This window comes from Biomphalaria glabrata, chromosome 14, assembly GCF_947242115.1.
Source record: "Biomphalaria glabrata chromosome 14, xgBioGlab47.1, whole genome shotgun sequence".
Classification (NCBI taxonomy): Eukaryota; Metazoa; Mollusca; class Gastropoda; family Planorbidae; genus Biomphalaria; species Biomphalaria glabrata.
In genome coordinates this window covers 18,256,983-18,269,130 of record NC_074724.1, presented here as the reverse complement: position 1 = coordinate 18,269,130, position 12,148 = coordinate 18,256,983, and the positions used below count along the sequence as shown (strand labels likewise).

The following is a 12,148-nucleotide window of genomic DNA, read 5'->3' as shown; positions in this document are numbered from 1 at the left end:
GATTAATGACATAATCTAAAACCAACTTGACCATGCTGAGGAACACTTCAGAGATGGCATCCTGAGTAATATTATGTCTCTTATAACAAAAAGCTGGCAGACAAAACAAAACTTGGTAATGAATAGGTGCTGCCGAGAATTCGCAGTCGACAGATAGGCCTACACATGTTTGCATTTTGGGATTATTACAGAACACGACTTTACATTCCGTATCTTAATTCATTAGTTTTTTCCATTAAAGTCTCATTTTTCAAGCAATAATCATGCTCAGTTCAACCTGTTTTGTCTGCATCCTTAAGGATGCAAAAGCTGCAACCAGTGGCGTAGCTAGCAATGTGCGAGTGGTGCGGGTGGTGCAGGCCGCACAGGGCATTAAATCGTGGGGTGCATCAAACTGAGGACACATTTTCTCAGTTAAACTACGCATTATAATTACATCAATAAAAACAAACACATTTATTTGTTTTGATAATTTGTTATGTCCTATATTCTTTCTTAAATTAAATGTAAGCTGTAGACCAGCGTGAATCAAATTTTACCAGATTTGTTTAGATCTCTGAAGGCAACGCACTTTTACATTTTTTAAAGCCTACATGATGTTACTTCATTGTTCAATGCACTTGCTATGGACGAGTTTATAATAGTGCTTTTCTAAAATTACTAATTAGTCCAATCTCTTTTGTGGACCAGTGAGGGTATCTGGGAGAAGATTTTCCGACCGCTCAGCAAACACAACACTGCTTGAGTCTATTTCGAACTATAGCCCCCTTGTAAAGTGGCCAAGCCGTAACCAAGTGGTTTTAGCCTCTCGGCCACATGTCACTTGCTTGGAGGGAACTTGAAGTTTGTCTGTGGCTAGGCAACAATAAGGACAGCAAGGCTCAAGATTTAACTAAGCAAGAGGGAAAGATGTGGAGAGATTATCTATTTGGAATCTTGAACATCATGTGTTTTTCTCTAAAAGCAGAATTTGGCACTCCGTGGGCATTGCAAACGAGCTGAAGAAGAATTGGCAATACAAAATCAAAGAAATGTCCTGGAGTGAAATTACTATCCAAGTATAATCAATTTCTGAGAGACCGAATACGTAAATGTTCCAACAAAATAAAAACGAATTTATAGTAAATATAAGTGTTCACAAAAACAAACAAAAAATCATACAGAAAGTATAAAAAGCAAATAGTTCTCAATTATTTCCCACAGTGCACATCTAAAATCTCGACACAAAGTTTTATGGTACATTGTCATGCAGGGCCTCAAAGACGTATTGGCCATAAGAAAAAATTGCCAGGCAAAAAAATGAAGATTTTCTATCGACACATAAGAAAGAGATACTGATGGAAATACCTTCCTTGGACCGTATTGTTCATAAAATAATAACCCCATAAGAACAACGCCATGATAAACATGAATTTTAGTCACCTTCATTGAATCCTCAGATGGAAATCAATCTTCCAGCAACATAGAAAGTTTTTGCTTTAAAACAAAAATTGGGGGGGGGGGGGATCATGAGGAACTGCCGCACAGGACATCAAATACCCTAGCTACGCCACTGGCTGCAACGTATAGAAAAGTGTCAGAACTGCCAGATAACTGTTCATCGCCGGCTTGTCCATCGCCACGAGAGGCTATTCAGTAGTAAAGTTATTGACAATTTCGGCAGCGTTGGCATTTGTTATCGACCTTTGGAATGCACGGGCTCCACGGATAAACTTTAGCAATGTGTACAGTCAATAGTTTGTTCATATGCTAGCTGTTTTTTTATTTCATGAAACAAGTATTTACTTCACAGTGTACTTAATATCGCATGGGGGCGGGGGCAAGTCGGCACCAGTTCTTTTCTTTTCTACGATTTTGGGTCACAGGTGGCAACTTGCAACCCCCCCCCCCCCCCCTGCAAAAAATCCTGCAGGCTCCCATTTATGGAACCTAATGTTATTCTTCTCAATTCTTTGTTAATCCGATGGAAAATTCATGCTGAGATTATTTCAATAATTACTTCTTGAAATAAAAAAAAAGACTCACTTCCCATTTTTTTTTCTTTATGTAGAATCTAGCAATGATTGCACTAAATACATGACAGGCCTAAGTCTATGTTGGTCATTTTTTTTTACTTGTCTTAAAATTAGTTTTGGGTTTTCCACAACAAAATGTGCTTTTCAAAACTTTTTTTTTTTAAATCTCTTAACTACTATAATATTAAAAATCTAGACATCAAGAATTCAGAGTTTGAAGCCTAACAAGCCTTTACCCTTCTTTTTCAGTTCATTCTTTTGTCTTAATAAATGTAAGCTAAACAAACTATTGAAGACATATATTTATATTTGAAGTAGCAACTATATAATAAAAGGGAGGGTCTAGCCCTTTAAGAAATCTCCTTTGGTAACAATAATATGTTTTGTTGATTTGTTGAACAGTAACAACCAAAAGTTATATTTGTTTCATTAAAAATGTTTATACATATCAAACATTGAACTAAGATTTTATGAGAAAATTTTTACTCTTCAAAGGCACTAAGTGTATGCAACCAAAAGCCAGTGATAGTCAAGCCTTAAACTGCACAATACTCAAGTCAGCTATACATTGCTCAGTACAATGTAACAGAAAGGACTATCACCTTGTGTCCAAGTCTCCTAAATACTACACTTGTGGAACCTATGGGATGTATGACTCTCCTGAGAGACTTCTACAATTTCAATTTCCCCCTTGTTCTTGTAAGTCTGCTATATAATTAGTGTAGTTATTGACTGCATATATGAATATATATTCAAGTATAATACACGGTTTAAAAATGGGTAACCATAACATAATAATAATAAATATCTTTTAATATAGTGTTTCAAATTATTAACTTTTCTCTTTCACAGTATGTACAGCACCATTGTATGACTACACCATCACACTAAACTATACATTTATAACTCCAAGCTCATGTGGCTCTTCAGCTCACAAAGATTTGGAAAATCAGCTCATCCTTGCCCTAAAGAAATCTCTGACATCTCTGCAGACTCATTGGCCAGATCTCTGTGCAACATCTTGTACTAGTGTTCCATTATATATTACTTGTTTGAATGATATGGAGAGCTCAGTTCATTGGACTTTACCTGCACTAGGGTGTGGGATAGTTTATTACTGGTAGAATAAAAGCTGTGTAACATGGTTTCACATGATAAATTGATATTGGATAACAAACTTACTGTGATATCATTGAATAGCATTGTCATCTATTTGTTTACTTTCTCTGTTTCAGTGCCTATCTTGATATTGCTAACCAATCCAGCAGACTAGCCATTCAAAATTTAATTCTGATTAGTGTGATAGATGAGGGACTGTTTACTTATGATGTAAGTATTTTTTTCATTATTCAGTCTGCTGTATTGTTAATTCTTAAAGTTTATCAATCACACCATGATTTAGACAATAAAAGAAAATGCTTATAATTTTGGTCATAATCACCACTAACTTCAAAATGTTATTGAAAACAAAAAACACACAAAAACATGCTCGTAATTTCAGTCATGATTACCAATGAAGTAGAAATGTTAAAAAAACAAGGAAATGTGCACACTTAATTTCTTCTAATAATGTCCAATATCCTCTTCATGCTTGTCTAGTAGCATCTCTCCAGAAAGTGTTAACAAGTTGATGCCTAATAATTTACCTAAGCTGACCACTTTTAAGATCGGTATGGCACTGCATTGTACAGCTATAACTAGATATGAAAAACTAGACAAATTTCATTACCTCAGGCAACCAGTATAACACCTTGTATGCTAGTGTGGAGCAGCTAAGAAGAACAGCACACTTTTATTTCCAGGACACACTATATGAACAGCAGAGCAGCAAAAATCTGGCAACCAGAAGAAGAAAGAATGTAACACCTTCATGTCCAAAGAGAGGATGTGTTTCATGTGGCCACCCACCCATCTGTTTTTGCCACATCAGCCATTGCATTTATAGTCCCTATTTGTTGAGAGTTGTATTTTATTTATCAGTACACATCTTGCTAGCTTTTTATTTGGTCTTAAATTATTAAGAGAGAGATCCTGTACATCATAATTCCTTAGAAGAAGAAGAATATTTAAAAAAAAACACAATTCTAACTAATACAAGAGTACCATTCTATACAGTCTTTTCAACATTAGTATATATCATAGCTGTAGCCTGATAATATGTTAAAATGTATTGTTAATACTTTCATTTATTTCAAGCCTCAGATATGTCATTATTTTTTATCTCCAGACATTGGCCACACCAGACTTTCAGTCTCTGGTTATAAATGCTGAGGAAACATGTCCCAGTGGAAAAGTTCTTGTAGACCATTGTTGCTGTATGACTTGATTAATATTAGTAGATTAGTAGTAAATTTTTTTTTACCATGTTTTACTTTTAATAGCTTATACTGATAACAAAGAAAATTGATTAGTAGTATCTTATTTTAAAAGATTTTTTTTTCTTTTGTTGCATATTGTTTCCATAGTGACTTGTGCAGCTGGTCAGTTTTATAATAACATGACTAAGCAATGCACAGAGTGTGCTAAAGGCACTTACCAAACAGAAACAGATGTGCTAAATGCAAGTGTATGTAGACCATGTCCAGCTGGTACAACCACAGCACAGCAAGGGACAACTTCAAACTCAGAGTGTTTCAGTAAGTCAACAAAATAAAGACACAATTTAATTCTTACAAAATATTGTTGCCAATCTTCCTTTCAACTTTTAACTAGCAACATCTTTTCAACATACACACAACTGTTTTGTTTTTCCAATTTGTTAAATACCAGTACAAATTGACATTTTAAACTTTGTTCTAATAGCTGCTTGCCCCAGTGGTAGCTACTACAATTTGACAAAAGAGAATTGCAGTGATTGCCCTGTTGGATTCTATTCAGAGACTGCAGGACAGTTTAGTTGTGATGCCTGTGACTATACTCAAACTACGGCTATTTCACAATCTACCTCAAAACTCCTGTGTTTAGGTAATGACCATATATTTAATATAACAATAATTAGGTTATATATTAATGATTTTACATAACTTAAATATTTAATTGTCGTCCTATTATGTATAATAGAATAGAACATTTTATTAGAATATTTTTATTCACTAGCAATAAAGTGATATTCATTTTATTTCAGACCAACCTAATACCATTTTAGTGCAGACTAGCACTCTTGTTGCTGGACCTGACATCCGTAATATTTTTTGTTTTATTCTCTCTTTTATACCTTTTGAGACTTTGTACACTTAATAGTTGCCTATAGCTGCCAGATAAATTCAGTTTAATTTTGATTTTAAACACAACATACAATTCTCAACATAGTTTTACATTAACAAATGTTATATTAAAATTTATTACCAGGTATTGTAATAGAAAAATGTACTGTAACAATACTAAATTCTAATTTTAAATTTCCAAAAAATAGGAAAGTATCACTATACATTGCTTGAATAAAATTGTGGAAAATGTTGTGACAATCAGATTTTGTCTACCATAATACACACGTCATGCATTACATTTTTACAAATTGCTGAAGTCTTAACTTTTACATTATCTTTTCACTTTTACTAAAGCAGAGGAAAATGTAACAGATTTAGATCTGATGTTTATTAAATAGTCTAGTAGTGTCCATTTTACACCTTGACCTTCCATGTATCCTAAGTTTTAATGTTGATGGATTGGTTGTCACAGTAATTTAACTCTATACTGCATTCATATTTTTCTCTGATCAGCAACAGCAGCAGCATCAATATTACAGACCAATGACTCAACTGTCCTGAAAAATTTATTGATCACACTGTTGGTTATCCTTCTTGTTATTGTCATACTGCTGCTTGTCTTCTGTTGCTGTCTGAAACCATATGTGGACAAGTACTGCCCATGTTTTGTGAACAGAGTGGCACCCGAGGGAGCCACACCATGGCAACATGTCAACAAGTAAAGTTTACTGTTACTATAGATTTGCAGTTTGCTTCTTTTATTGACATTGACATTGATTGTATTTTGTATGCTCCAAATTGACTTCACTTGTTTTTATGAACTTAATCTGGTTTTAATTGTTGGATCTGTGTTGCAATGGGTTGCAGAACTAGCTTAATATCAAATCCTTGTAGAAGCTGGGGTAATTACTTAGACTAAACTATACCTGTTTCCAACCAGCTTTTACAATTACATTAAATCATTTGAGTAAATTATAAATAGGTTGGTCATTATTGTCCCAGACAACACAACAATCAGTGATCACTGAAATTGCAATATAAATGTTGATTACCTTACTTAACCTAAAAAATTTTTATAACAATTTTATTGATATAACATCATGTTATAGTGTGTGTGTATATATATATATATATTTATATATATATATATATATATCATGTTGTATACTAACATATAATGCAGTATTTATGTCTGTCAACTGGTTATAGTACTAACATTTAGTGTAATATTTATTTCTGTCTGACAGGTTTGGGGAAACTAAAATCAAGTTTGTGGAGGCCAACATGAGAGATTTCAATCAAGATCACCATAATGATAAAGAGCTGCTAGTAACTAATGACAATACAGAACTAGCAGTAACTAATGACAATACAGAACTAGCAGTAACTAATGACAATACAGAACTAGCAGTAACTAATGACAACATTCAAAGTCCAGTTGCCAAATCTAAACTTCAAATTCCTGTTTTTGAAGAAAAAATTGACTACAGGTAAATTAGTTTATTGTCAACATATTATGATGGTAAATATAAATTGCTTTCACAGTAATTATTGATCTATATTTTTTATTTAATTTTTTAATAAAATTTTTGTAACATATTAAAAACTATGCAATTTTGAATCTAAACACAAGCTTTTATTTATTTTTTTTTGGAGTATGATTTATTTTTTAAATTTTTAAAATATGATAATTGAATTAATATGTTCTTATTCTAGTATTTGGGCTTCATATCTAAGCATTAAATCTCTTTGCTAGGACTAATAGAATTGTATAGCTTTCCTCAGCCATAATGCATAACTTTATTTTATTTTTTTTGTGGAAATAATATTGGAGAATTAAGGGTTACCATTAAAGGTTAGTAGAAATGTCCTTTCCAACTACATTTCTAACTTATGTTTCTATAATCTCTTTTGATAGTCCTATTCCAAAAACTTCCCACACAATACAGTTCAAGAATGACAAAGAAATTCTTGAGATATCTGAAGAGCAACAAAATTCCAACACTGAAATAAAACCACAAGTTTTACCTCCCTTGAAAGTAAGTTAGTTTAAAAAATATTTTTATTTTTAGAAATCTATCTTCTTTTAAGTAGAATTATATATTGGAATTTTCAAAGTAAAAAAATATACCATTGGAGACCTTTTAGTAAGAAATCTATTTGACTCCATCTTTATCAATCGCTGACAATTTGATTTGGCAATTATTTTATAACTCTCAAGACTTGAATTGCACCTTTAGTTAGACAATCTTTGTTGTATTTAGGCATTTCGATATATAGTATGTATATATTGCTTTTTAGGCTTCTTATTTCATTTGTTATTAAATTTGTCCTATTAAAAAGTTGACTGTTAACTAATTGCCATAGCTTCTTGTCCATTCTATTCAGTATACAGTAGATAAGTAAATAACTAAAAAAATCTGCTCAGCAGAACTAACAGAAAGTTAAGGGTGTATGGCTAATTATAATTTTAGGCTGAAAATAAATGTTGTTTTATCTAATGTCATTGTTTACTATTATTATTCTTTTAATCTCAGAATAAAACACAAAAAGAAAAATATAGAGAAAACTTAAGCTTAAAAAAAAACAACATCATTAACTATCTTTGTTTCTAGACTGTGCACAAAGAATTTCCCCCTGAGTCTACATCTGAAGTTTTAAGATTGAAGCGACCACCAAGTGCTTTTAATAGACCCAGACCAAATTTAAATCAGGTAAACAAGGGCACGGAAACTACTTGGTTTTGTCATCCAATAATAATCAAGTCATTTATAGTTTGCAAAATTACTCATTTGTTCTGATTACAGTAACAAAACATTTCAATTCAGTAACAGAAATACAGACATATTGACATTCACATTTATATTAAGAATCACAATTACAAATACATCGACTATAAGAAACACTTTTTGTTTGTCAAAGTACAAATAACCCATTGCATATAGTATATATATATATATATATATATATATATATATATATATTGTTACGTATTTCTGAATCTTCTGGCTAGATGTATTAGTTGGCACACAAATAAAAACACAGCAAAGAACTTGACGACTAAACTTTCAGTTGCATATAAATTTAATGACTATTAACTCTAACATTACTGTAACATGTAGCGTAGAAGACTGTACAATATCTGTCAGTTTACAGTTAGCTATACTTCGTTGCACTGCATCTCTTCACTTCGTTGCACTTCATCTCTTCTCAACTTGCTCGAGCCGTATTCCACAGAACAGACCAACGACACACTTGCCAGTGTCGCTCCAGGTCTCCCAAAGCTGAACCAAGTCGTACTCAAGTCTACCGAATCAGAGCCGCACACGTCTTACATCGACTGTATCGACTGTAACGGCTCAAGTCCACTGTAGTTCGCTGTATAGACTTTAACGACAGTAGTCCACTCCAGTTAACTCTACCCTAGTTAACTTGCATCGAGTCGTACACATTTCTCTTCCACAGAGCCGCACACGTCTTACATAGTCTGTATCGACTGTAACGGCTCACTCACGACTCCATACGACTCACTTTAACATTAACTCTCTGGCTTATATAGAGTCCCTAATCGCTTCTCCAAAGTTGCACAAACACTCCTAGTATCCTCTGGAATAACATGTCAGGAAACGTCATCAAGTCGGGGTCACACGTAGTGACCTTTATCTGTCACTGTTCATTAGTAACTGTCCCCCTACTTAGATCTGTTCGTCCCCTGGAACAACACGCGTGGACACGTCTCATCCTGTCTTTGTTTGTACATGTAGATTCCAGGGAACACTAGCTGCTGTGTCATCTCGCCGGGGTCATACGTTGACCTCTACCTATCACTGTTCATTTGTAACAATATATATATGTCTCAATTTTAAAGCACTGTTAACAGTGTTCCAGATTGGTGGATATCTTTGCCCATAACTTTGTTTTTTATACATCTTGATTATAAACGAGATAACGAAGTCACTTAATAAGTTTGTGTGTGTGTGTGTGACTTATACAATATGACAAGCTCTTTAAATATAAAAGTGACTTCCATTCACTATATCTAATTTCTAATTCCTGCTAATTTGTACTTTGACTTCTGTACTACATTTAGCAGGATTGTAGAGTGAGTGCTCTCTGTCTTCACTTCAAGCTCCCAGGGTACACGTTTTAGTACATTGTTAAATCCAACAGCCTCGTTTTAAAAGTAACAATAAATGTTTCCTCTTTTCCCTTTCATGTGACATTTCATGTCCATTATATTTAGCTTCAAAATGTTACAAGCTTTCTTTTATTTTTTTCAGCTTTCCTATGCAGCCTTTACTCATCCCTCCAGCTTATCTCCCTTACCATCAGGAGCATCTAACTCAGTAGAACAAGATGATATTATTTAAAATCTCTCTGAATGTACATTATTTAGATCAACATTTCTATACAATTGTTAATATTACTTTTAACTAAAGCATACATCACTCATGTAAATATTTTATTGCTATTTATTTTGTTTGCATATTTATATTAGTCACTGATATTTTCAAACATGTTTCTTCATTCAGATATTGACATGTGTTGTTCATTTGTTTTTAAATAAATTTTCTTAACAATACCAGAGTATGTTTTAAAATTCAACTTTTTGTTTTGCTTAAATATTTCATACTGAAATATTTTACACTATTGATTAGGACCTATTTATGCAATTTAAGTCTAAAGATGGCATAATTATCAGAGACTAGGTTCCGAATACTAGCATGCATAGTCTTTCTAGATGCTTTCTTCTTCATCGTTCTCATTTTACATGTCAGAGGGTTCAGATCAGTAATCCTATATCTGAGATGAACCAAGCAGTGGTTTCCAGATCAGGCAGTTCTCTGTATAGATTTCTGATCTTGAAAAATTTCCTTCAACATGATAGCCATAGTCCTTAGGTCCCACTTGGAGAGACTGTGTATGTCTCTATCTCCCTTCTGTCTTCTAAGGCAGTTTTACATATATAGAAGGAAGAGCAATCTATCTTATAGCAACAAGACATTCATTCTCATACTTGAACTTTGGCCAAGTTTTTGTAGCTCGAATTGAAGTATTTAGTTACTCTGGCAGCAGAGTTTGTTTCTGGGCGCATCATCTATAATCATTTAAACTAGTCTACCAGGGACATTAGCTTAACAAAATGAAAATTTCTAATCATCAGCTTCTAAAAGAGCTGCATAAAAAGATTCAACTGCTACTTGAGTTGATTTGTCTAGAAGTCTGACTAAATACATTCTATTAGCTGATCAAGAAACACAACTTTGTTGTACCAACAAAAACAATACTAATGTTTGCTAAAGAAAAAACAAAATTATAAATTAATGTAATGTAAGTAAAATATAGAATACTATTTCTTTACATAATAAAAAAAAGTATGTTTTCTTCTCACATCAGAGCTGAAAAAAGGTTTAAAAAATTATTTAAAATCTGTGTGTCTAAAGGATTAAATTGTCGCTGAAATAAAATGTATGCTTTGAGATTGAGCAACACATTTCTCTTGAAAAATAGCATGTATGAGTTGATAGAATCCATTAATTTCCTTTTTTTTTCTTTCTGTGTTTCACCTCTTTAACCTTGAAAATTGAAAATAATGTCATGTTATTGATAGAGTAACCTTTTCATAGTTACTGACTAGTAGTCAATTTTGCGTATGTTTATGAATATAGACAATGGCAGTGAAAAAACATTAACGTCAATGGCTGCCTGGTCATGTGGGATGCTCTTCAGACTTGGTGGACTAGGGCCTTCCATTGGTGGGGGCCTCGCATAGAACTCCCAAGAAATTTTTTTAGAGAGAAAATTTTGAAACATGAATAAAATCTTAAACATAGCAGAATTGTATGGCTCTAACGTGTCTTATAGCCTAGCTCTTATAAGTCTCAAACCATGGGCGTAGTCAAAGGGGGGGGGGGGATTTTGTGACTAATTTTTTGTTTTGATTTTGTTTATTTTAGGCGAGATTTTAATATTAAACCATCACTTGCCCCAGTGCAGTTAAGAGGGGTTTTGAGTTTAAAATCCTTTACGGAAAAGGGGGGGGGGTGCGATCCACCCCTTATATAAAACAAAAAAAAATGTAAACGAAAATCCCCAAATTCCAAGAGCATAGTCAAGGTGGATTTTATTAACCCCCTCCGAAATTTTTTATTACGATAAAACCCCCACTTCATTATAAGACTAAAGTATACATCAGTCACAAGATTCTATGAGCGTATCCAAGAGGAGTTTAACCCCCTTCCCCCCTCCAGAGGGCTTTAAGTTAAAACCCCATCCAGAAGGTTTGAGTTTATTAAAACCCCCTTCCAGCGGGATTTGAAGCTAAAAACCACCTCTTCAATATAAAAAAAAGCAAATTACTCATTCAAAATTCTATAAGCGTAGCCAAGGGGGGTTTTGAGTTTAAATTCCCCTCCTCCAGAGGGCTTTAAGTTTAAAACCCCTCCAGATGGTTTTGAGTTTAAAATCCCCCTACAGCTAGTTTTGAGGTTGAAAACCCCCTCTTCAATATTATTCTCCAGCAAACTACAATCACCTATATAATTCTATGAGCGTAGCTAAGGAGGTTTTGAGTTTTTTTTTTTTTTTTAAACTCCATAGAATTTTTAGTTGAAAACTCCCCAATAGATGGTTTTGACGAAAAAACTTCCCCTTTCGATTTAAAATCTAAAGCAAACTACAGTCACCGAATTCCAAGAGAGTGGCCAAGAGAGTTTACACATTTCTACCAGCCGCTGGGCTCCATTATTAAAGTGCAGTAAATAGCATGAGAGTCAGCTGCCGAAATTGAAAGAAAGACTAAATGTCGCTTAACAAAGATGGCTCTGACGGATTGCAGGAGTCAGCTATAGAGATCAGATGTCAATCAAGGAAATCATATGCCGAACTGGGAGTCGACCACTTTGTGAGGTTGTGACAGAGTGTCGG

General features: G+C 33.6%; 1 protein-coding gene across 3 annotated transcripts in view; it reads left to right on the top strand.

The window, feature by feature from the left end:
- Positions 1-9,808, top strand: part of LOC106055224 (sushi, von Willebrand factor type A, EGF and pentraxin domain-containing protein 1-like) — an 88,450-nt gene extending 78,642 nt beyond the window's left edge. For all 3 annotated transcript variants that reach the window (XM_056010886.1, XM_056010887.1, XM_056010888.1), the window contains 12 exons: positions 2,511-2,714; positions 2,868-3,114; positions 3,251-3,344; positions 4,243-4,330; positions 4,481-4,651; positions 4,818-4,979; positions 5,140-5,196; positions 5,735-5,939; positions 6,469-6,711; positions 7,140-7,260; positions 7,837-7,935; positions 9,502-9,808. In XM_056010886.1, the coding sequence (XP_055866861.1) occupies positions 2,511-2,714; positions 2,868-3,114; positions 3,251-3,344; positions 4,243-4,330; positions 4,481-4,651; positions 4,818-4,979; positions 5,140-5,196; positions 5,735-5,939; positions 6,469-6,711; positions 7,140-7,260; positions 7,837-7,935; positions 9,502-9,591 (1,781 nt within the window). In that variant the 3' untranslated portion in view covers positions 9,592-9,808. The remainder of the gene's footprint in view (positions 1-2,510; positions 2,715-2,867; positions 3,115-3,250; positions 3,345-4,242; positions 4,331-4,480; positions 4,652-4,817; positions 4,980-5,139; positions 5,197-5,734; positions 5,940-6,468; positions 6,712-7,139; positions 7,261-7,836; positions 7,936-9,501) is intronic.
- The last annotated feature ends 2,340 nt before the right edge of the window (positions 9,809-12,148 follow it).